Source organism: Gymnoscopelus microlampas, assembly GCF_963454915.1.
Source record: "Gymnoscopelus microlampas genome assembly, chromosome: 18".
NCBI classification, from domain to species: domain Eukaryota; kingdom Metazoa; phylum Chordata; class Actinopteri; order Myctophiformes; family Myctophidae; genus Gymnoscopelus; species Gymnoscopelus microlampas.
Genome location: NC_139955.1, coordinates 8,152,368 through 8,178,359, shown reverse-complemented (window position 1 = coordinate 8,178,359; position 25,992 = coordinate 8,152,368). Strand labels below are relative to the sequence as shown.

Below are 25,992 nucleotides of genomic sequence, written 5' to 3'. Positions count from 1 at the left end.
ACGAAACTACTAATCACCAGAAGTCTTAAGTGCATTTCCTGCAAAAACAAGCAACCAAGAGTATACCTAGCGCTAAGGTAAAAGTGCTATATATCAGCTACCTACTTTCTTAAACAGATGAGACAAAATAGCAAAATCAGATGAGCACGAGCTAATACAAAAAGTGTATCGACTAAACAAGATCCAATAAAACAGTACAACAGTAAAACAAGAGTTTGTACAACTAGTTAACAACAAGTAAGCCAGACAAAGAGGAAGGGTAGTGTTTCCTGAAGAGGTGGGTTTTCAGCCTGCGGCGAAAGATGGGCAGTGACTCTGCTGTCCTGACTTCAGTGGGAAGTTCATTCCACCACTGTGGGGCCAGAACAGAAAAAAGTTGTGACCGTGTCGATCGACCAGAAGGACCCTTGAGTGACGAGGCAATCAGTCGCCCCGAGGTGGCAGACCGAAGTGGTCGGGCAGGGGTGTAGGCATCAACCATAGCCCGGAGGTAGGAAGGAGCTGTTCCTTTCACTGCCCTATAGGCTAGCACCAGGGTTTTAAACTGGATCCGAGCTGCTACGGGGAGCCAGTGTAGAGAACGGAGAAGGATAGTTGTGTGGGAGAACTTGGGGCAGATGCCTCAATAAAAATGATGTGCCATGCACATCAAAAAGCAAGTGATTAGAAAACAACATGTGATATGTCTTCTTTTATATTCCTGAACCGATTATATGACAAAGTTCGCAATCGTTCAGAAATAATTTTTGTACATGAGCTGGTCCAGCCGGCTCCATCCACTGCAATGTATTTCATCAAACTTTCGGTTATAGACTATACATTTGTTATTATGATAACAGCATGTATAGTCTGTAACAATCTACCAAAAACGATGCCTTTTCATGATAATTTTCAAGCCCCCACAAGTTCAATTGGGGTAAACAGGCATGCTGTGACATTAACATTAATTGTAATAATAATTGCGTTGGCTCAGGCTCGGGTCGGACGAATATTAATAATTAATGGTCAGATCCTAGTCGGTCTCAGTGGTGGAAAAAGTACTCAAATGTTTTACTAAAGTAGGGGGCACGGTGGCACAGTCGGTAGTGCTGTCGCCTCACAGCTAGAAGGTAGGTACCCTCACAAAAACATGTGGTAATCCTGGTCACTATACTGCCTCCCCCTGATCAGCCGGGGCGCCTGATGGAGGGGAAGGGAACTGGTTGGAATAACGTGTTCCTTCCACGCGCTACGTCCAACCAGGGAAACTCTCCCCTGTCAGGTGACAAGAAGGTCAGTTGGCTCTCATGCATTGAAGGAGGCATGAGCTCGGCCCTGGCCTCCCTAGGTTGGCAGAGGGAAGGTAGTGCCCAGGATTACATAGACAATTGGCACTGGGTGTAAAAAATAGGGTTACAAAATCGTGGGATAATTTTTTTTTAGAAAAAAAAATGTTTTACTAAAGTAAAAGTATCAATACTGCAATTTAGAAATACTCTGTTACAAGTAAAAGTCCGGAATTCAAATTTTACTTGGGTAAAAGTACAAAAGTATTGGTATCAAAATGTACGTAAAGTACCAAAAGTAAAAGTACTCATTATGCAGAATGTCCAAGTTTTTGGAATTTCAAGTTTTCAAATGTGCAGAAATCATTTGAAAATAGCAGATGTACAAGCTCACAATGCATCGCGATGCGACGCATTGTGAGCTCGTAGATCGGCTATTTTCAAATGGCCGAAATGTATATAGGGCTGAAGTGGTTGTTCCTGACATGCAGTTGCTAATCAGGTCAGCCAATGTTCAAAGATCTCCTTGATCAACTGGTGGGGGCTCTCACTGACCCCCACCCGCCTGTATTCTAATGTGAGCGACAATGTATAAGAGTGACTGTAAGTGACTAGTTAGAGGGTACTGTCTCACACGCCGTGAGGCTGGGGGGGGGCTTCAGCTCCTTCTGCTGTTGCTATGATGCTGTTGTTTGTTTATTATGGAATAAATGAATGATGTGGAACCTGGTCCGGACGTCTCTTCTCCTCTACTTTATTACAACCAGCTAGGCCTGATAACACGCAGTTTACTACTCAAATACACAACATATTTAATGTATGTTTTGTAATAATAGTAAAAAAAATCTTCAAAGTAACAAGTTACTGAAGTTTTCAAATAATTGTAGTGGAGTAAAAGTACAATAGTTGCCTCTGAGATGTAGTGGAGTAAAAGTATTGGAAATTGGAAATACTCAAGTGAAGTACAAATACCTCAAAATTGTACTTAAGTACAGTACTTAAGTAAAAGTACTTAGTTATTTTCCACCACTGGTCGGTCTCGGGCACTATGCTGTGGTCGGACAGAAACATTTGGCCCGATCCCAGCTCTATCGTACACTCTCTGAGTTACAGACCCTTAAACTCCTCTCGACGGACCACCGGGGGGTCCCTGGGGCCCAGCATGATTGGTCCATGATTTGCATATGAAAGGAAGAGATGTAACGTTTGAGTGATGTAACACACGTGCCATTCTGCGCTCGTTACAACAAAGAGCGCACGCAGGGTTTTCATGTGCACATGCTGATGTAGGAGTGTATGTGCACATTTGCACGTCTGTACACGTGTGTCCATTTGCAAGCACGGGTCATCCGTGTGTGTGTGTGTGTGTGTGTGTGTGTGTGTGTGTGTGTGTGTGTGTGTGTGTGTGTGTGTGTGTGCGTGCGTGCGTGCGTGCGTGCGTGCGTGCGTGCGTGCGTGCGTGCGTGCGTGCGTGCGTGCGTGCGTGTGTGTGTGCGTGCGTGCGTTTGGCTGTGTGAGCGCGCACACGTGTGTGTGTGTGTGTGTGTGTGTGTGTGTGTGTGTGTGTGTGTGTGTGTGTGTGTGTGTGTGTGTGTGTGTGTGTGTGTGTGTGTGTGTGTGTGTGTGTGTGTGTGCGTGTGTGTGTGTGTGTGCGTGTGTGAGTTCTTGTGCTATCAAAACCAGATAGCTCTTTAGAGAGCGGCGTGAATTCTCCTTCTTGCCTCCCTCCCTCCCTCCCTTCCTGACTCCACTGAACAGAGGAGTTGGAGAGAGAGAGAGATCAAAAGCATGGTACCCTAAAAAAAAAGGGGGGGGGGGCAATTAAGGACAGAGGAAGTAGGAAATGTATGCAATCTGACCATTTACCATTCCCACTAAGGGGACTAGTTAAGCACATCACATCTAAGAGTTCAGAAGCCTTGTTTGTTATGCAAAGCAGGAGAGAGAGAGAGAGAGAGAGAGAGAGAGAGAGAGAGAGAGAGAGAGAGAGAGAGACAGAGAGAGAGAGAGAGAGAGAGAGAGAGAGCTAGTCTCTGAGAGAGATACAGACACTGAGAGAGAGAGAGAGGGAGGGAGGAGAGAGAGAGAGAGAGAGAGAGAGAGAGAGAGAGAGAGAGAGAGAGAGAGAGAGAGAGAGAGAGAGAGAGAGAGACACACAGCTAGTCACTGAGAGAGAGAGAGAGAGAGAGAGAGAGAGAGAGAGAGAGAGAGAGAGAGAGAGAGAGAGAGAGAGACACACACACACACACACACACACACACACACACACACACACACACACACACACACACACACACACAGCTAGTCACTGAGAGAGAGAGAGAGAGAGAGAGAGAGAGAGAGAGAGAATTATTAGTTATTAGTATGATTATAGTATCATTGTAATACTCATGTTATTTACAAGAGCCTGTGACTAAATAATGACTACATTGGATCAATTGCAACATTGTTTTTTCGTCGCCCCTATTTTCACAGAATCTTCGCCACAGAATATGGGACGCTGGGTTTTGTGTGGGTTAACGCATACTTTTGTCCCCCTGCCGCACACATTACAGAACGTATTAATGTTTAAAGATGGAGTGGGACTGGGTATTTCAATGTGTAAGTACAAAACATGAACAAAGCTATCATGATAAAAGGTTCCATCTATTTTTTTCCCCACCCCCATGGAGGTTGGTCCCTAGGGAACGGATCAAGGATGTCCAATCACAAAGGTTCTGATTCATATGGAATCTCTCATCTTCGCTGTCGCTTGGAAAACCTTGTAACTCCAAAACCGTTACTTTTAACGACATGCAGAAAAAAGAAGCATTTGTTCCAATGCGTCCAATTACTATTTAGTCACAAGCTTTTGTTAATATATACCCATTCTAAATGGGTATATAAATACATTAATAATCCCATTCCCCTGGTAAATAGTGGATTATGTTAGTGTCCTTATAGTGTCACACTGTGTAGTCACAGTGTTACACACAGTTAACCTGACACCGTCAAATGGAAGAAGCTTGCGATACACTTTCGTTTCACAGCGTACCTCCGTCTGAGACTCCGTAGGCAGAATCGATGACAGACGTTTTTTCTTTTTTTTCAAGCTACTAGGCAGGTGATTGGATGATCCCGCCCCTAGCATCCGCTGATTGGTTCGGAAACGCAGCGACTGGGGCAGCTCAACTCCCTGTGCAATCCCAGACGTAATCTGCCGAGGGCTAAAAGTGCGATGCGATTTTGCAAAGGCAGATTCGTCTGGAACCAGGCTAACACACAGTGTGTGTGTGTGTGTGTGTGTGTGTGTGTGTGTGTGTGTGTGTGTGTGTGTGTGTGTGTGTGTGTGTGTGTGTGTGTTTTACACACAGATGGATGTACAGAATAATCCAATATATTGACTAAAACACTCCATGACCCATGACCACAAGCGTTGCATTTTCATGTTAAATAACGGTACAGATAAAATAGCGTAATAAATAGTAAAATGTTAACGAGCTAGCTTCCGTACCCAGGTGTTCAGAGCTCTTTTCCTCAGACTGTTATATAAGAAACTATGCTTAATATATTTAAAATCATATGAAATATTAAATCGGGTTGTTATTGCAGTCACTGATTAGGGATTAATGTATGTTCTGTGATGCATTAGATGGGTCTGTCTTGGCCAGTTAGCCTGCTGCAGCTAGCCTGCCATTGCACAGTTGTTGTACACAATAACATCCCAGACCCATAAGGATTCAAAACATGAATCCACTGTATTCAGCAAGTTAGCAACACAACATAATATTTGTTTTTGTTATCAATAGTTTTTATTCGTCATATTAGCAATATAACAGCAATACAAGTATGCCAGTATACATGGATGCCTCATGAATAAAACAAAAATAAAAAAAACAAAACAAAAACAAGATACATACTTAGGCTACAACAATAAAAACACTTGTTTATCGCATAATCCGTGGCTGTCGTGGATCCACTCAGCTCCCGGGCCGTTCTGATACAGTGATCTGTGTCATCACTTTTTCAAGTTAACCATCGTGTTAATCTACCTTTAAGTAATCGCAGAGTGAGTGATTAATAGGCAAAATATGTCTATAATGTGATGTCTTCACGGTTAAGCCACTGTCTTTCCACGTCAGGCTCAGGGACCACTAGCGGTCAAAAAGGAGGGTCCATTCGGTTTTATTCGTAGATTCTCAAGAGTTAAATAAACACAGAGGATTTTACAATGTGGATTGGGGTTCCAGTATAGTTTAGTTCCGCAATTGTCAACCTTTTCTCAGTATCAAGGACCCCCAGTTTGATATGTGTTGTGCCACAGACCCTTATATGTTGACATTTGTATCTCTATATCAGTGGTTTTCAACCTTTCCAGGCCTTAGACCCCCCACAATAATCATATTTGAACTGGGGACCCTGATAAGCATTTGGAATTGTAGGAGTTCAGGCATGACATTTTGTTTGACTCCACAGATAAAAAAAAAAAAAATAGAAGATCTACACGCTCCCAGCTCCTCGCAACGCCTCACAACGTGAGGTGTTGTGGGCTTGTACAGTGTTGGGAAAGTTCACTTAAAATATGAACTAGTTCAAAGTTCAGTTCACAAATTTTAAAATGAACTAGTTCAAAGTTCAGTTCATAATTCAAAATTTTGAACTAAAGTTCATGGTTCAAAAAATGAACTAGTTCAGTTCTTTTTCGTTCTTTTTTTTCAATATATATTAGTGCTGTCAGGCGATTAAAATTTTTAATCGCGATTAATCGTATGATTTGTGTAGTTAATCGCGCGATTAATCGCATATTAATCGCATATTTTTTATTGTCTCAAACTTGAATGATGAACTGAAAAGCAGTGCATTGTATTGTATATGGAGCAGGATGCATCCAAATATATTATTTATTATTATTACTATACTTTTATTATTTATCCAATACATTATAAAACCAATGTTATTTATTTAATTTTCTTATACATTATATCCTCTCTGGTGTACATACACAAAGCACCCTATATTTATTATTTCCAGTGGTGTAAAGTAACTAAGCACATTTATTCAAGTACTGTACTTAAGTACAATTTTGAGGTACTTTTACTTTACTAGAGTATTAGCAGTTTTCAGTACTTACTTACTTCTACTCTACATCTCAGAGGAAAATATTGTACTTATTTTTAATTATTTGAAAACTTGAGTTACTAGTTACTTTGTAGATTTTACAAATACATGTATCACTTCAGCCCTATTTAAGTTTTGGATATTGGAAAATAGCCGATCTACAAGCTCACAACAGGTCACGGTGCAACACAGTGAGCTTGTAGATCTGCTATTTTCTAAAGATTTTCATTAATCTTGGGGGGGGCGGCTGGGGGCTTGTCAAAGTGAGTGTATGACACTGTTAACATCAAAAGCCAGGTGCAGAAGTCCACTTTTAATCCCAAAATAAAGTCGGGTTGGACGTCCAGACTACAATACGTTCATTCAGAGGTTCGGGGGCCGGGGCTACCGTCCTAAAGTCGGCTGTAGGCTACGGTGCTACGACTCATCAGCCACGGACATGTTGTTGTGACATCCCAAACTCATCTCGCCGTTCCGCGGTGTTTACTTATTAATTCAGCCCAGCTTCAAGTTAATTTTGTCGGCAGTGAAGCCAAGGAAACAACACCGATACTTTGGAAGAGACACAAGTCAACTTCCAAATGCTTGTGGCGGGGAAATAAGCTTCGCAGAGCGGATAAAGTGTCAGCTCTTCGCCCTGGCCGAGTGGCCGTAACTGTCTGTGCTGCTCACTAGCTGTCGCTGCAATGAGACTGTTCACTCGGAGTCGGACTCCGCGCTGCGCAGATGAATGTTTAGACACCGCCTTGCTTTTCTCTTTTTTTGGCTGATGTTGCGTTCAAGACGCCTCGGAAACACAGAATAGGATGAAATACAACATGACAAACCGATGTAACCTTGGAAATTTGGGACACTCTTGAACGAAGTTAAACTGTGAGAGAACGCCGTTCACAAACGCCAGAATGAACGCGTTCACGATAACGTTCATCTAGCGGATATACAGTACGTTCAGTTCACGTTCGCCCAAAATATGAACGAGTTCATGAACGATCGTTCATTGAACGCGTTCAGGCACAACACTGGGCTTGTAGATCATCTTTTTTTGAAATGTTTGCCTCTTTCTTAAACCAGATTTTCAGGACGCTATGCGGCCTTCAAACCTAGTCCTATGTTGCGCTGATAAGAGCAATGGACACCAAAGTATGGCCATTTGAAGTGTTAAACACTGCTATAACAAAGCAGTGATGCACTTTCAGCACCCAGGTTCACTGTCATACCTGTGCGACCTTGTGTTCGGGAGGTAGGGGTCTATGACCACTACCTGGTAAAACCGGAAGTGGACATATCACTTCCAGGTTGCACCATTGAACTCCACATTGCACTCCCCTCAGAGAGTGTGTGGGTGAAGTTTCAAGGCAATCTGACAAACCGGAAGTAGGAAGGAAAACCAGAAAGTGGTAATTTTTGATTAAATAGGATGTCTGTGGGACCACCCACCAAGTTTGGAGCCTGTAGCATTCTGGGAACTGGAGTTATGACTGTTTAAATCCCAGCCAGTATGAAATCAGAGCGGGTGGGGCTTCAGCAATTAAAGCCTGTCCCGTAAGACCACCTACATATTTTTAAGCATTTAACATACTGGGAACTGGAGTTATGGCTGTTTAAAGCCCAGCCAATAGGAACAGAGAGCTTAAGCAATGAAATGATTTATCTGTACCTTCACACCATAAGAGATAAAGTTAAAATACTTAAGAAATAACCAAGGTGCAAGTTCAGAGGTTCTGTGAAATGGGGAGACGTTAAACACCCTTAAATAAAGTGACAGGAGATTTACAATTTGTAAGATCAAATCATTTATTATCCTTAAACTAAGTTTACAATTATTTCTGAGCCTATGAAACTATTAGAATGAATTATCAAACAAACACTAAAGATACAATACCAATCAAATAACAGCGCGCTGGATACAAAAATCTCTCCCTCATCACAGAGTAATGATGCTAGAGACAGGGCGATATTTCTGCACTGAAGCATCCTTTCCCTATTCCAGCGTTACATCATAAAAACATTATCAATTAGATCTTGATGTTGGCTTCGGAGGACGAGGCTTCCTGCAGTTCTCACGCTGACTCCACACCTTCCCCGTCACAGGCCTCAGGACTCCTTCAACTCCCTTCGATGGTCCTACACTCCCTTACTTTTGATTGCGATAAGCGTCTATGAACCCTTTGTCTATTATAATTTGGCCAAGGTATATGGCATTTTTAGTTTTCTATTTCCTCGCTGGGAACTAACACTCTGACTTCTGCTGTGTAATTTTATGTCATTTTGATATCCATATTAAAGCTCTTAGTATATTACTATAAGAGTATTACAACAAGAATATACAATTGTTATGACCTAATATTACTTTTGAGGCATCCCTAGTGCCTGTATTTTCAGTGAAACATTCCTTTCAAAAAGGGAGTAAATGAGAGAGAGGGAAAGACAGGGCCTCTCTCACTATGATCTCCTCTCCTCCTTGGTAAACACATTTTCTTTGAATAAGGTTATAATGACATAGTTAAGCTAAAACTTAACACCTTTAGTCATACTAATGATTAAAATATACGGTATATATACAGTACACAGTATAATAGTCTATATACCACTGTGTGGCTTCAGTGACTGAACTTAAAGCAGTTATATGTTTAAACAGCAGGATATAAACAGGAGCTTTTTACTCTTCTAAATTCCTCCATTTATGCAGTTTTCTACAGACACATTCCTTAAACTTCTAGACTTGAAATCTAATTTTCCTAACAGTCCCCCTTTTACACCTTCCCTTTGGAAGGTGTAATCTAAAAAGGGAAATTAGAAGGACCTAGTCCACCTAGATTTACAGTGTTATGTCACAAGTTGCAAATGGGTCGTCATGTGTGTCTGGGCTAGGATAAATGTCATGCACGTCATTATGGGTCTGTATATGTACTGTCCGTCATGTGGTATGAGGCTTCTCAAGTCTCTAGGCAACCCTCTAAGGTTGGCTGGATCAAAGTCAGAGTCATAGGTCGATACCTTAGTCAGAGCAAGTTGTCGGGCAGTGGAGTCATGTGAGGGGATGCTAGCTAGTGAGTGGTTTACACAACAGTGGATACGAATGGGAAGTATCCCACTGGCCACCCAAACCATCCAGGAAGAGCCCCATGAGGAGAACCAACCCCAGGGGTCGTAGCCTTCTGGTGGTGGGGTCAATGAGTCAAGAACGGCCTTGGAGTGAGCTAATAGAGAGGTTACGTTAGTAGACACATCTGGAATTAAAAAGTGGTTAAGCAACACCGTACACATTCCCCCCTGCTTTTACAGTAAGCAGGTCAAAGGTCTGTTGGTACTGCAATGAAAAAAAATTGTAATTAAAGCACACATACTCCCATGCCACTGCGAACAGCCAGAACCCCAAAAGACCCAAACTGCCCCAGTGTCCCCCTTTGCTGACTGGCTGGGGAAGAAAAAGATAGACAGACAGACAGACAGACAGACAGACAGACAGACAGACAGACAGACAAAACCTCCTGTAGGCCGACCTGGTAAATAAATCAAGCATTTCATAAAGCAAATACATCAAACACAGAATATTGCTGGGCTTCTGGGTAGGTCTCCTGTCCGTTTCCTGTGTCTGTTAAAAATAGAGGCCCTCAATGCAATTAGGTTCCGTAAACTTTGTAATACATTTTCTACACATTTTTATTATTCAGGGGCGTCCCCCTTTTAGACCTGAAAATCGCTGGTTTGTGACTTTTTCGATCTGTGGTTAGTTCAACTGGGGAATGATCAGTCACTTAAGTTAACAGATGACTGTACAACAGTTAATACAATCGCAATGCTCCCCCCCACCTTTGAATTACTGACACTATTGTAATATTGTTTTGGGCTGCTACACCTCCATCATATCTGACTAAATTATTTTTAGCCTGTATTCACTCTCAACTAAACATACGCTGCGCCATCTGCCACTTGTTAACAACATTCCTCGTTCTTATTTTTTATTATTATTATATATACTAGACCATACCCGGTCGACGCATATCCGTGGGGGGATATGCACACATGATCTGGCAACCCGGGAGGCGACATTGTTTGACACATAAACGCTAATAAGAAGCTGAGATTTGATGAAATTGAAAAACGAGCTTCACAGTTAAGTTCAGATGGTAATGGTCAATGACTGTGGGCAAAATCAGAGCAATTGGTCCAGCCAGTGAGGAGAACCGGGTTGTGACACCACTAAAGACAGACAGAGGTTACTAGAATTATAGTAGGATATATATATTTTAGAATGATATCATACTCAAATAGTTATGAGCCCACTGCACCTCTTTTTTTTAACTATTCATTATCGCTAATAAGGTACATGTTTTCAAACCTACTTTTTATATTCAAATTTAAAAATGTAAACAACCCAATCCTTATACTTATTATACATTTTATTTCATTACTTCTGATATTCCCTCCTACCCTACAAGGCCATTTTATAGGATTTTAATTCCACTTTTTGTCATATTTCTAAACCTCACATTCCGCACTTACTTATTGAACTTACTAGATGCCATTTAAGTCTTCAAACTCCTTTCCAACATTTAAGAAATATTTAAACACGTCTAATCTATTCCATACTATACTCCGTTGATTTAGTACTCTTTTAATTCTGAACTTTTAATAGAAATACACTAAACTAAACTACTCTGTCTGTTCATAACCTCCACTTGACCTCCCATCTAGCTGACTCACTTGACCTCCCATCTAGCTGACTCATCGTGCACTAAACCCTGAGCGTACATGCACACTTCCTTTTACTTTTTTAACTACTACCTCACTTGTAATCTTTGGTCAGGGTGCCAGTCAGTGTATAGTTGTGTACAGTGTGAGTTTTCTCTGTACAACAATGTATCTGCTAATGGTCATATTCTACAGTGTGGTTGCAGGAGAGTTTTTCCATTCTGTTCTGTGGACTTTAATGTTAAAAACATAATACATCAGTAGGCTACTTGTCTCTCTCCCCCTTAAAAAACAAAAAAAAAATGTGTTTTTTCTTGTTTTTTTTCTAAACATACAACTAAAGGTGCACTCTGCCCTACTTTGGCCATTCAATAATTTAATTACCAACTTGCCAGAGGAAAATTTGCTTTCACATGCTTGGGCCAGAGAGCCTGGTTTGACATCTTCCAGTGGCTCGGTAAATGGTCACGTGGCAGCACTCCTCCTCCTGCCAGAAGACAAATGTACACATGTAAACAGTTTATGTTTTCCAGAGCACCCCCAAATGCCCAGTCGATACAGTTCCTTCTCCTGCACGTGTCGCATGTGCATTGTTTATATCCCAGGTCGCATAGACTGACCCCTTCCCGCCTGTAATATCACGTCCAAGAGCTGCAGACAGTGTCACTTCATGTGAAAAGGCAAATTGTCCAGACCATAAACCTCGTGGACCCCTCGGATGTGAACGCAATTATCCTCAGCATTCGGGTTATTTACTTTGAAAAATAGCAGTTATTATAGTGGGGCAGTTTAGCAGTTATAACATTATTAACATTTATTCCCCAAAAAGTTTTGCTTCATGTGTGTGACATGCTGTTGTCGTGCGTATGGTTTCGTATGTGTACTGCCACTTAAGCAACTGTGTGTTGTGTGTGTCCGTGCGTGCATGCACTCTGACCTCTCTCCTACTCTGTCATACTCTCTTCTAATCACTTTTCTCTGCCTTCTATGCTGGTCCTGCTTAACCCTGTAACCTTCCTCCCCCTGCCTTAACACCCCTATAACTGGTCTGTTCCATTCTGCCTCATCTAAAAATTTTGCTGGCTCTGACCACCGTGTGTTTGCTCCCTTCTGGGTTGTATGCAATCACGGGCGAAGTGCCCCATACCATTGCAGTTAAAACATCTGACTTGGGACATGTCACGGGGACCCCTATAACCTCTTCTATAGTCCCCCTGCTGATAAGTGTTATTCCGCTGTTGTACCCAATTTTGTTGCATTTCCAACATTTGTTGCATTTGCTCAAATGAAAACATGTGTGTGGACTGTACCGGCTGTCCGGAGGTGGGTGTGGGTGCCACCGGCATCACAGGCTGTGTAGGCACTACGTTAAGAGCAGGCACATTCTTTTTGGCATTCTTTTTGGTCGTACTAAGCTGCTGTTCTACTTGTTGTATTTGTAATCTGAGAAGCCTTTTCTTCAGCTCAGCAATTTCCGCCATGTCACCTTTTTCTTTTAGGAATCTAACACAGCAGGGGACTATGGTACTGCTATTACTTCTGTACAAACAGCGTTTGACCACTCCCTAGTGAATGGCACAGTATTTCTTACACAACTGGTCTTCCGCAGTAATCTGTAACAAAACGGCTGGATGTGGCACTTATGATTCTCACTGAAAATGCCAATGTTTATGAACCCCCACGTTACAATCTATATAAGATAAAACATGAGACTATTCAGTTAAACACATTATAGCAGTGATTTATTACTGGGGAGTTTTCTGCCTGTGTGTGTGTGGGCGGCACCAGTACCCAAATCCTGTACTCTCTTCTCCCTTTTGTGAACCTCCAAATGGCAGTGCGAGGATTAAAGTGATATACTACTGGGGCTTAACTGTGAGTCTACATGCGTGTGCGTATATGTCAGTAGTGAACAAAAAGTATAATTATCACAATGAAGAGGTGTACTACAGCCAACCTAGAGCATAAACTTTAGAAGTACAAACAGGCTTGGCCTCAAAATGTTTTAAAAGTACCACAAACAAAAGTACTGAATGTATGGAAACCACAGATCAAAGCAGTATGTCGTTAATCTTCAATGACAAGCCAACCAGCCGCACAGAGAAAGCAGCGGCCGTGCACGTTTTAGTGTTTATTCTACAAATCGCTATAAGTGGCCAAAATACATAAAACACACACAGTTCCTAGCGCCCAAAACCGTACTATGTAGGAAAATTATTTAGGGGTTTCCAAAAAAACGTCTTCACACTTTTTAAGAAGCTTTTGTTGTCCTACACACTTCTTTCCTTTTTTCTTTTTCCTCCCAACTTTCTAATTTTTATTGTAAAAGTCTCTAGGAGCAGCCAGAATGCACAAATAGCACACACTTCTTAGCGCAATGAACTGTAGTATGTTATACAATGATTTAACAGTGAACTAGAAAGAGATAGACAGAAGAGATGCGACAATTGATTGATTGTCGCGAGTACACACCACCCAGCTTTTCCCCAATACAAACTCACATAGCGCGGCGCGCTATGTGAGGAATCCACCCACACAATAAATGTCAAGACTATATCTGTTATATTTCGGCAGTTTATCTCGGCAGCTATACTGTAAACTGATTTATGTCGGCAGTTATAATACTGTAATATCGCGGCAGGTATCTGTTATATTTCGGCAGTTTATCTCGGCAGCTATACTGTAAACTGATTTATGTCGGCAGTTATAATACTGTAATATCGCGGCAGGTATCTGTTATATTTCGGCAGTTTATCTCGGCAGCTATACTGTAAACTGATTTATGTCGGCAGTTGTCGGTTTAACCGCACTTTGTGTGACAACAAGATACTGGATCACTGTAAATGCTGCACTAGTGCGTTAAAATAACTGAGTTTACCTGGTAAATGTCTCTTCCCATAAATAACAGTCTTCCCTCAAACTCCCCAAGTCCGATTTTGCACAGTTAAAACACACAGCTTAATGACAATTCATTCACACCGCTAAATTTGGTTATACATCAATGTCCTACAATCGCTAAATTTATCTCCAATGCTTTGGGATTACGACAATTGCTTATCTCAGTCAAACAAACTCAGGTTAGAGTGATCAATCACTGAATTCGACGAAGCAGGTTTCAGCAAACCTTATAACTTAAACCTCCGGAGGCAAGTTTGTCCGACCAGAAAGCAACGTCGCGACCGACAGCTGAAATGATGTTCAGGCGGTCAACCTGCCAAGGATGCCGTCCCCCCAACAGAACGGGCCGTCGGGGTCACCAATTGAAATGATTTATCTGTACCTTCACACCATAAGAGATAAAGTTAAAATACTTAAGAAATAACCAAGGTGCAAGTTCAGAGGTTCTGTGAAATGGGGAGACGTTAAACACCCTTAAATAAAGTGACAGGAGATTTACAATTTGTAAGATCAAATCATTTATTATCCTTAAACTAAGTTTACAATTATTTCTGAGCCTATGAAACTATTAGAATGAATTATCAAACAAACACTAAAGATACAATACCAATCAAATAACAGCGCGCTGGATACAAAAATCTCTCCCTCATCACAGAGTAATGATGCTAGAGACAGGGCGATATTTCTGCACTGAAGCATCCTTTCCCTATTCCAGCGTTACATCATAAAAACATTATCAATTAGATCTTGATGTTGGCTTCGGAGGACGAGGCTTCCTGCAGTTCTCACGCTGACTCCACACCTTCCCCGTCACAGGCCTCAGGACTCCTTCAACTCCCTTCGATGGTCCTACACTCCCTTACTTTTGATTGCGATAAGCGTCTATGAACCCTTTGTCTATTATAATTTGGCCAAGGTATATGGCATTTTTAGTTTTCTATTTCCTCGCTGGGAACTAACACTCTGACTTCTGCTGTGTAATTTTATGTCATTTTGATATCCATATTAAAGCTCTTAGTATATTACTATAAGAGTATTACAACAAGAATATACAATTGTTATGACCTAATATTACTTTTGAGGCATCCCTAGTGCCTGTATTTTCAGTGAAACATTCCTTTCAAAAAGGGAGTAAATGAGAGAGAGGGAAAGACAGGGCCTCTCTCACTATGATCTCCTCTCCTCCTTGGTAAACACATTTTCTTTGAATAAGGTTATAATGACATAGTTAAGCTAAAACTTAACACCTTTAGTCATACTAATGATTAAAATATACGGTATATATACAGTACACAGTATAATAGTCTATATACCACTGTGTGGCTTCAGTGACTGAACTTAAAGCAGTTATATGTTTAAACAGCAGGATATAAACAGGAGCTTTTTACTCTTCTAAATTCCTCCATTTATGCAGTTTTCTACAGACACATTCCTTAAACTTCTAGACTTGAAATCTAATTTTCCTAACAGCAATTACAGTTTGTCCCTAAAGGCCGTCTAAGAGCACCTGACAAATGTGTGGCTATTCTGAAGGGAGACCCCTGACCAGTGTTGGTGCCAAGTTTTTGTGCGGTTCGGAGCAACAGTGCACCTTGCAGGTCCGCATGTTACGTTTGTAACGTCCACCCACCCACCATCACCCACCATATTTTTTAAATAATAATTTTCAGCCATTCGGCCAAGTGTTTCCTATATTCGGTATTCGGTTTCGGCCTGGGGGGAGGCTGCCTGGAGGTCTGAATAGCCTACTGGACAAACTGTAGTGGAATAGAAGTAAAAGTACTGGAAATTGGAAATACTGTAGTAAAGTAAAAATACGTCAAATCTTTACTTAGGTACAGTACTTGAGTAAATATAATTAGTTACTTTACACCACTGTTGTTCTATGAATCTAATTATTTAACCACCCACTTCAAATTGAATTATTCTACTTAAAATGGTTTATTATTATTATTATTATTATTATTATTATTATTATTACTACCCTTATTACAAATTGCATTGTTTGTTTTTAATGTCAATAATTAAAGTAGCTATTCTTCTTAATACATTTTTTTTTTTTAAGTGATATGCATAGTTAGTAGCAGTGTCTGAGTGCGTGTGAGCGCGCATGTGCGCCCGCAACTGGTTCCGGCCCCCATCAAGTCACCATTTGACCAATCCGGCCCTCACCCCAAAATGAGTTTGCCACCCCTGCTCTAGGCAATTTTAATATAGGGTTATTTGACAATTTGGCCAATGTTTGACCAGTTTTCTTGATGCAGTATTGATCTTTTTATTTTCTTTCTTTTAGGTATTAAAAAGGTCTTAAAAGTCCTTAAATTGTCACTGTCATCTGAGGACCCCCCAAAATCATGTGGGGACCCCCTCTAGGGGTCCCGACCCACAAGTTGAGAACCACCGAGTTAACCAACTGCTGTTGCTGATAGGATTTCATGGAGGCCAGTCTGACATCATAGTTGGGCACATCTAACCCGGAAGTCCATATTTGGGCATGAATAACTCATCATGACCTCATCGTGATGACACGTGCCGACGTCACTGGACAAGTATATAAGCAATGCGGTTTTGGCAAGATATTCAGTTCGATCTTCACTATTTGAACACCTATGTGGGTCCCATAAGGCTTGCACGTGAGACCTTCAAGACTCTCTGAGGCTCTTCCTTCAAGCAACATAATTGACATTCTGGCTGGTTCAGCCGGGGATCTGATTTTTCGTACTTGAAGAGGCCAGTAAGTTAGATTATCTGTGACGTACGACTCCAAATTTGGGCGAGCTTTTATACTAATCCAACCCCCGATTGACTTCTATTATGAATCAAAGATGTTACTGCTGAATATCGGTTTTGTAGTTGTCGCAGTGGCGGTTCTCTATGTCGGCTACCGGCAACTGAGGATCCGTCTGCAGGGCGGTGTGGACGCCGCACAGGGGAGCGAGGCCTCCAACCTTCCCAAGATGAGGAGACGCGATTTCACCCTGGAGCAGCTCCGTGAATACGACGGAGTCCAAAACCCCCGGATTCTAATGGCGGTCAACATGAAAGTCTTCGACGTCACCTCGGGCAAGCGGTTCTACGGACGAGACGGCCCGTACGGGATCTTCGCCGGCCGCGATGCGTCGAGAGGCCTGGCGACTTTCTGTCTGGAAAAGGACGCTCTGTGGGACAAGTACGACGACTTGTCCGACCTGAACGGTCCACAGATGGAGAGCGTGAGAGAGTGGGAGATGCAGTTCAAGGAAAAGTATGACTATGTCGGAAGGCTGCTGAAGCCCGGTGAAGAGCCGTCGGAGTACACCGAAGACGAGGAAGGCGGTTAAAGACCACCTGAAACAGCAATTCTCAATCTTTTAGAATTCCGAAGACCCCCTAGTTTGATATGCATTAGGCCAGAGACCCCAATTTGATACCAATCTAAGCTGTAAAGTACACTGCGAAGTACACTGTAAAGGACTCTCGTGTACACTCTGAGTTACACACCCGTACGGGTCCATTCGCAACCTTGCTTCGTCCCCGGCCCCCGATATTGAGAAAGAGTGACCTTCAAAACACATCTGACTGAATCTGTTCCACCAACCAAAATGCGACAGAAAGCACGAATCCCAAACAGCTGCAACAAACCTCTCCAACTCCCTGGAGACACATTGTGAAGATGTTATCTATTTACGGTTCAAATATCCTGCTGAGCTAATCAAACAGAGGTGTGGGAAACTGACCTGGAACAGGAAATGGGTAAGCCACCTTCTAGAAAAGGGAATAACAGTTATGCACACAGCCTATTCCAGAGAGAAGTGAATGGGGTCGGGAGATGAGGGAGTTGGGATATGAGGGGGTCGGGGCGGGAGAGGTTACCACGGCCACATTTCGTTCCGAGTGGCAAGGCGTGGTCTGGCCTATTTTCAGAAGTGAAGGATCTTTGTGCTGAAGGGGAATGTGGGGTTTTACTCTGCCTAGCCCCTCCTCCTCTCCCCCAACACTCAACCCTGCAAGAGAACCAACGGAGAAGGGAAACAACACTGGAAAACGTCATGGGGTCATTTCTACTACGTTTTTACCACCCAGGCCGCAGGGATGAATGTGTCCCTGTATGTGAGAAGTAAGCATTATGATCGCCAAATCCATGTGTTGGCAATGAAGGTTGGTCATAACAGATGGAAACCCCAGGATGTCTGCCATATTGAGGCACTTTTTTTTCTTCTTTTTTTTCCTCTTCCTTTTTTTTGGTGTAATCACCTTGCAAATGAACTGCTTTAGCCCTCAGAAGCTTATAAGTCAATCTGTCGTTTCTTCTTTTTTGTTGGAAATGTATTTAAAATTAACATTTTATTTTCTTCCAGTGGGCAGTGCTGTGGCCTAACCAAAGCCAATGGGATGAAAGGCTTTTGCCATTATTTTTAAAACCCCCATGGTTTATGTTGATTTTTACTTTTCTTTATTTATTTTTGTTTGAAGATACTTTAAGATATGCTAAGAGGGATCTGTTATTCTTTGCAATTTCATTTTTGTTGTTCCCAGCAAAGCATGTCCAATATTATCTATCTTTCGCGTTTCAATGTTAACAGGTGTGAAATGTCCCCAAACGTGATATTTATACTTCCAACATCTGAATTTGATTGGCATAACATACCATACCCATAAGGGGTACTAGACACTGGATTTTCAGACCCCAAAGCCCCCAGAAAAGGATGAAACTTTATTGGGGTATCCATGTGTCCCATATGATTCATAAATATGAGCTATGTGGGCATGGGTGTTGGAACTGGGAACACATTGTATGTGAGTCCAATATGGGTTCCACATATGAAGCCCATGTTGGCTGACGAATGGGCCATTGGGCTGGAACTGGGATCATATATATTTTTCCAATAATGTGGGTTCAGTAATATGGTCCCACATAGGAAGCCCATGTGAGCTGACTGCATGGTAAATACAAAATATAAGTCTGCAGACTATCTTTTATAGGGCTCCCAGTCAAAGCTTTATTGATTACTGTTTTGACTAAAAAGTCTTCAGAAGCTGACTGCATGGTTCCAAATGAGTTTCTGTTGGACAGGATGCAATATTGTATGACTACTGCAGGCTCAAAATGATCCTTTTATGAAAATGTGCCTTTAGTACTCGGTAGAGCACCCCTTTGCTTTGACCTGCTGCAAACATGATGCATAGCCACTTAACCAGACAACAGCTTCTGGGCAAAATTCCTGAGGAATCTTAGCATATTCTTGGGTTTGTGTTTTATAACTGCCTTCTTCAAATCCCAGAGAGGTGAAGGGTTATATGGGGTTGTATGTCCCACGTCATTTTTAAGTTAAAGTCAGGAAAATGTGATGGTCACTGTAGAATCTTCCAGGACTTCCTCTGAAACAAAGCATTACAGCTGGAAGCACAGTTCACAAGTTCAAAGTAAAAGGTTCAAATAAGTAATTATGGCACATCTATATGTTTCTTAAAACAAAAGATGACTAGTATATTTCAAGTATTCTGTAAACTAGAGAAAGTGCTCCTCGGAGCACTGCCAGACCCTGGTTGAAATCTGAATGGCCGGACTTCGCATGACGTGTATGCAGAGGAAAAGAGGGACAGACCGACCGACCGACAAAGCCTCCTGTAGGCCGACCCCTTGGGTCTGGCAATTATGGAAAATGTACATAGTGTTACTTTTGACCCCAGTCTCCCCTACACCGATCCCCAATTACTATTCATAGTGAACAGATCAACCAGGTATGTTCATATACATAGTGGGTAAGAAGACAAAGAAAATAATCTATTTCCTTCGCCGTCTGAGATATTTTGGTGCTAGCAGACAGATTCTTCTTTTGTTTTTCACTTCTGTTATTATGAGTGTTCATCTGTACTGTATACCACCTGGTATGGATGTCTGTCTGTAGCCTTAAAGTCACAACTGCTGCAGCAACTGAACATTTGTTCAAAGATTGTTGGACAACCACTTACGAGGCTCTATACAGTACATCTACATATAATAACAGTATGCTAATGTTGACAGGGGTAGGCTAAGCGGTGGACATTGCTCTTGTCTTTATGTTTTATGCATGTGATTTGTGTTTTTGTCTTCTGTGTTATGTCAAATGTGTGTACTGTATGTGTTGCATACATGGCTGCTGGGTCGCTAGACAAATTTCAGTGTGAGCTGACAATAAAGTATTATTAACGTATCGTTCAAGATGGGTCGAAGGAAACTAGAATGATTGGATTTAAGTAGAAACTCTTTCTCAAAATAATTTAAAATAATTTTAGAAGTCTGATATCGCTCACTCACTTACACATTGGATCACAGGGAATGTTGAAGTTGGACGGCACCGCTTTTGTTCTGAATAAACTTGAAACTTTTGGTGTATTCTTGGATGACGATTACATAAATGCACATATCATAATGTGTTGGGACTTTCCTCCTAATTTACTGTCACTGAAGATCCTTGCAATAGATGGGTGCGGTGGCTTGCAGTTCTCTACTCTTTCCCTGCCCTTGGATATGGCACCTTTGGAACAATTTACAGCTGAGCGTGCCCTTAGTGCACAACCAGACCAAGGCATATTTAAATACACAGCACAGCTGAAAACTCTTATCTTAATGAGAAATAATCTGTCATACTCAATCCCCTAACTAGAGATTCTCCATCTCTCCAACAATAAACTGAAGTCCCTGGATTTCCTGGCACGAGCCAACCTGACTCGACTCTCTTGGCTGGACCTGAGCCAGAACGAGTTGACGGTGATCAATGTCTCTGTGTTTCATTTTCCCCCGGCTCTCAAATACGTCAATATGAGTGACAACTTTTTCACTAGCGATTGCTCTAATTATGACTTTCAGCAGTGGATGCTGAACGACAAGCAAACGCTGGTAGCTGTTGCTCACAGCTACACTTGTGCCTATCCTCTGGCTCCAGGTTTCTGGTCTTTGACTTTGACCATTCCTGTTGGATGGACGCTACCTTCATCTGCTAAATGTATTTAGCCTCGCGTGGCCAGACAATATCACACGACACACTGCGTGGATATTAGTTTGGTCCCTATCAACGATAGATTTTTTTCCAAGGGGCGGTTACAAAAAGATCCAAACGGACTCTATTGGTTAGACCTAAAACCAATCAGAGCAGTGCTTCCTGCTACGTCACACACAAGCGCCGGTGCTGAAATAGTATTTAGTCTGGTAACCAGATGAAACTATTCTTAACACATCTTTCTTTCCAACAAAAGCTTTAAGGGCTTGTTTGTTCGTCTTTTAGAAAATAAATATATTCTAACGCGTATAACTACCGATGCTATGGCGGCGTCCATCTTTGTTGTGAAAAACTGAAAATGAGTCTCCTGATTGTACATCATTGCTCCAAATAAGGTGATAAGCCCGCCCATATTTGGATACTGGGCCCTGATTGGTCCCTCAAGACTTCGGAGGGAGAGAAATGAAATCTCTATTGAGGGGGGGCCAGACCTAATCTGCCAAGGGCTAAAGTGCGATGCAATTTTGCAAAGGCAGATTCGTCTGGAACCAGGCTAAAATGTATTGCACTTGCGCAACTGTGCTAATTCTGCTCACATCCTTCACCCAACGCTTCCTGAGGTGGCAGCCGACCTACAAGGAAAGAAAGAGGGGGTCTCCTCAGCGCTACGATGCCTTCATCTCCTACAACGTTCACGATGAGCTCTGGGTTTAGAGAAATGCTTCCAGTGCTGGAGGGAGAGCAGAGCTGAAGACTCACCACCGAGACTTCCTACCAGGTACAAACCTCACTCCCAGTGGTGGAAAGTAAGTAAGTACATTTACTCAAGTACTGTATGTAAGTTCAATTTTGAGGTACTTTTACTTCTACTGTACTACATCTCAGAGGCAAATATTGTACTTTTACTCCACTACAATTGCTAGTTACTTTGCAGATATACATCATTACATTATAAAACATATATTAACCACTTTAGCCCTATTTTAAACCTAGGCTATTTGAAAACAGCGGATCTACAAGCTCACAACGTTTCACATCGTGACGTGTTGTGAGCTTGTAGATCTGCTATTTTCAAACATTGTAGTACTTTTACTTTTGGTACTTCAAGTACATTTTGATACCAATATTTTTGTACTTTTACTCAAGTAAATTTTGAATTCCTTCGATTCGTGCACCAGAATGAAAGAGCCCGATTTTACAAAATGCACTTTTAAACAGGCAAATATTCAGGGCTACTAAGAATCTCCATGGCAACCAGGAAGAAAACATTCTGCAAAACCGAAACTTCTGGTCCAAAAAGACTAAAATGAGCGTAAAATATAGATTTTCATAACGAACTTGCAACAGCTATACCATAGGCTACTAATAGTTCATTAATAACTATTAGTATGGTTTTGCAGAATGTTTTCTTCCTGGTTGCCATGGATATTCTTAGTCGCCATGCATATTTGCCTGTTTAATTTTTTTTTTTTTTTTACATTCTCTTGACCAATAAAGAGCACATTTCAAGATCATGTAAGACTAGAATATAGGTATATTCTGAACACTTTTCATCTCAACATTTGTACTAAAAAGAAGTACTTGAACGGCATCACAAAGCATATATTCAGTAGGGTATGGTAACCAGTAGAGGTAGTACAAACAGTTACTTTTTAGAGTGATTTATTCAAAGTTAAGATATTACATAGTATCACATTGCATCAGCAAACTGTGGCATTGATTGATGACATGCCATGAGGTCCTTGTCTGTGGTCCAGCTACATTACTTCATAATACATACATTTTCTGCATTTGAGTGGATCAGATCAGCCTTGAACTTCCCCTATAACCACTAGGACAGATGTTCTATAACATAGCATGTGTCATAGATGCACTGTGAGGAAAACTGGCACCTGAAGTTCACTCGAATGCATTGAAGTCAATGAGAGCAGTTTCTATCAGCTTATGAATATATTTTTTATAATTTCTACACAATCATTAACATATAGATCTTCAAAATCATGTCGACCCATCTCTCATAGACTGCAAACATGACACACAATCCACTCTTCTTCAAACATGTCACAATAATTTCCCAGATCCAGTTGTTTGTCACCTCTTGCACCTGAGCCACTCCATACAGCCTGCAACACACACACATCATTTGTGGTTATTGCACACAAACATAAGATAGAGATAACAAACACTGTACAAAATAATGAATGCAGCATGAGTGCACACACTTAATTGACAGACAAACATAATTTAACCCAACTAAATACATTAACAACTGGTAACTTTAGCTTAGAACTTGTCAAGAGAGAAAGAACAAATCACCAACCGTAACTATAATCTAAACACCAACTTTGACAACAGATGCACAGTGATGAGACCTTAACAGAAATTATACGAGATGGGAATCAATAAAATAATGAGGCAAAATAGTGTAGCAGAGCCAATTTATGATAGCGAGACATTTATAAAGGGGTACATATTGATTGGTCACTGCTTAATAGTATCTTAAGTATTTGCAGCAGTTGTTAAAACGAAATTTGCATCCGCAAACCATCCTGCTGTTGGCAATACTAACGTTATAATGATATAATATTGATGCTTAATATCATAATGTGCCGTCGTCAACATGGCTCATTCTATTGTCTACATCCATTGTATACATTTTCATAAGAATCAGTCCAACAATCATCCCAAAACAAATATTACCTACCTCTGTTGTTTTCTTGATTCCATCTGAGCTGTATTTCCTGGTTCTGCTTTTCAAGTGATACGAAGAACGTGATTGGCCAACTGAATTGCACAGTACAGTAGGCGAGCTTTGATTGGTTTATACTTCACATGGGGTTGCCAGGTATTTGAAAATAAGTAATGTTTAGTTAGTGATATTATATCTAAGTTTTATTATTCTGGTGCAACTTTACAGATTGGAAACATTTGATAATGTGTTCATAAACAAGTAATTGACACAATACAAAAAAAAAATTGCCAGTTCCTTGATGGGGATCAACCAACTCAAAAACTAAAGCAGATAGAGGCACTCGGCCCACGGCCTAATAGACATCTAGAACAGGTAATCTGACAGCTGGTATTGCATATTGGGACATGCATTCCCAACTTGCATTGTTCCTGACTTGCGTGGTCCCAGAGTAGGCCTAGTCATCTAAATCTACTAACTAGTAACTAAAGTATTCAAATAATTGTAGTGGCATATACAATATTTGCCTCTGAGATGTAGTGGAGTAGAAGTATAAAGTCTTCAAAATCGACATACTCAAGAAAAAAAAAAAAGAAACACTAGAAGTATAGTCTTCAAAATCGATATACTCAAGAAAAAAAACACTTTAAAACTGGACTTAAGTACAGTACTTGAGTAAATGTACTTAATTTATTCTCCAGCACTGCCTTCTTTATCATAAATTTTGAAATTATTGGGACCATAATATATAATAGACTTTTATGCCCTTATTTGACAGGACTGTAGGAAGTATTATAATTTGTTTTTACTCATCGTCTCTGTTGGGCAGAAACCTCTTATCTCCTTGTGTATCTCACTCAAAAGTGGCAGATCTGCAAGCTCGTTGAGCTTGCAGATCTGCTACTGTTGCTGTTTTTGAATCCTGAAAAGTAACAGTTTTGGTCATATGAGGTTTCCACCCGGCGGAGACAATATGTAAAAGTAGCATTACCACAATATAAAACTACTTTGACTATTCAAAAATAGCAGATATACAAGCTCAGCACATCACTTTGTGCCTTGTAGATCTGCTATTTTTGAAAAACGAATATATAAAAAAAACGTATATATATTTGAATACGTTCAAATATATATTTTAAAGTGCATTTTTTAACTCAAATCTTTGCTACTGGGGGTCCCTGGAACATTATATTTTTGAGATGGGGGTTCCGTGGCCAAATCCATAAAGTCTTGGGGGTTCTTGACCTCCGGTCTTAATGGGTTAATATACTTAATGAAATGATGCCCTCATGCACCTTCATCCTGTTTTGAACAGTAGGAGCAAAACTAAGCATCGGAGAGATATCACTATTTCCTTGCTGTGCAGCAGCATATCGTCTCTGTCTGGAGGTAACGTTGTATTTCCAAAAACTATACTTTTCAGGAAAACGAAAGAAAGGAAGAAAATAATAAACTGTGTTCCACTGGATCCAATGTAGTTATTATATAGTCATAATGCTTTTCAGTGGTCCAATATTCATAAAACCGAGCCTGGTTCCAAACCATAGACCTCGCCCACTCTCTGAGTGGACTGCCCCTCTTGGACTGGTGTTGAAATGTGAGCCTAGGACTTTATTCGGTACAAAAAGTACGGAGGTGGGGATGGGTCTAACGACAAGTGGGTCTAACGACAAGCCAATCAGCGGATATCTGCTAAAGCAAGCTGTGCGATGACGTCAGATGTAGGCGGATCCGCGGATCTCTTGTGATTGGTTTAGGGAAATTCGAATCCCCTCCCCCTTGTAATCGCCGACACTGCAGCCAATTTCAGACTGAAGCTCCACGCAGCTTCAGGCTGATAATCAGGCTACATAAAACCCAAAGACAGACCGTAACTATACTTTCACTTTAAACATTTTTGGAGATAGCGGAAATAGGTGATTTACAAGCTCACAACACGTCTCATCCAGGCGGCAGCCGGCAGCCATACTTATTATGGATACTTTTCATTGCGCAATGCGAAACACACATCGTGAACAACAATTGCACTCACGCTCGAACGAACGATCGCACGCACGCACGCACGCACGCACGCACGCACGCACGCACGCACGCACGCACGCACGCACGCACGCACACACACACACACACACACACACACACACACACACACACACACACACACACACACACACAGACACAGAATGCAATTTGAAAAGATGTGGGACATTTTAACCGTAAGCCTAAAGCTGAAAAATAGCAGATCTACAAGCTTATATCTTATGGATCAGCTATGTTTGGTTTACATGACACAAGCGCACTCATCAGGTACTGTATAACGCCTAAACCTATCCTCTAAATACCTAACCTTAACCTTAACCCTAACCGGAATCTTTCTCTAATCTCTAAA

General features: G+C 41.3%; 2 protein-coding genes across 6 annotated transcripts in view; one reads left to right on the top strand and one right to left on the bottom strand.

Annotated features, from left to right (window-relative positions):
* The window catches only part of LOC311065570 (uncharacterized protein), a 108,527-nt gene that overhangs the window by 11,528 nt on the left and 71,007 nt on the right, over nt 1-25,992 (bottom strand). The window lies entirely within an intron of this gene.
* LOC311065644 (membrane-associated progesterone receptor component 2-like) lies at nt 16,781-17,309 on the top strand (the record flags this gene model as incomplete). The annotated part of the gene is given in 2 exon segments (XM_084086088.1): nt 16,781-17,269; nt 17,271-17,309. Coding segments are annotated over 2 exon segments (528 nt in total).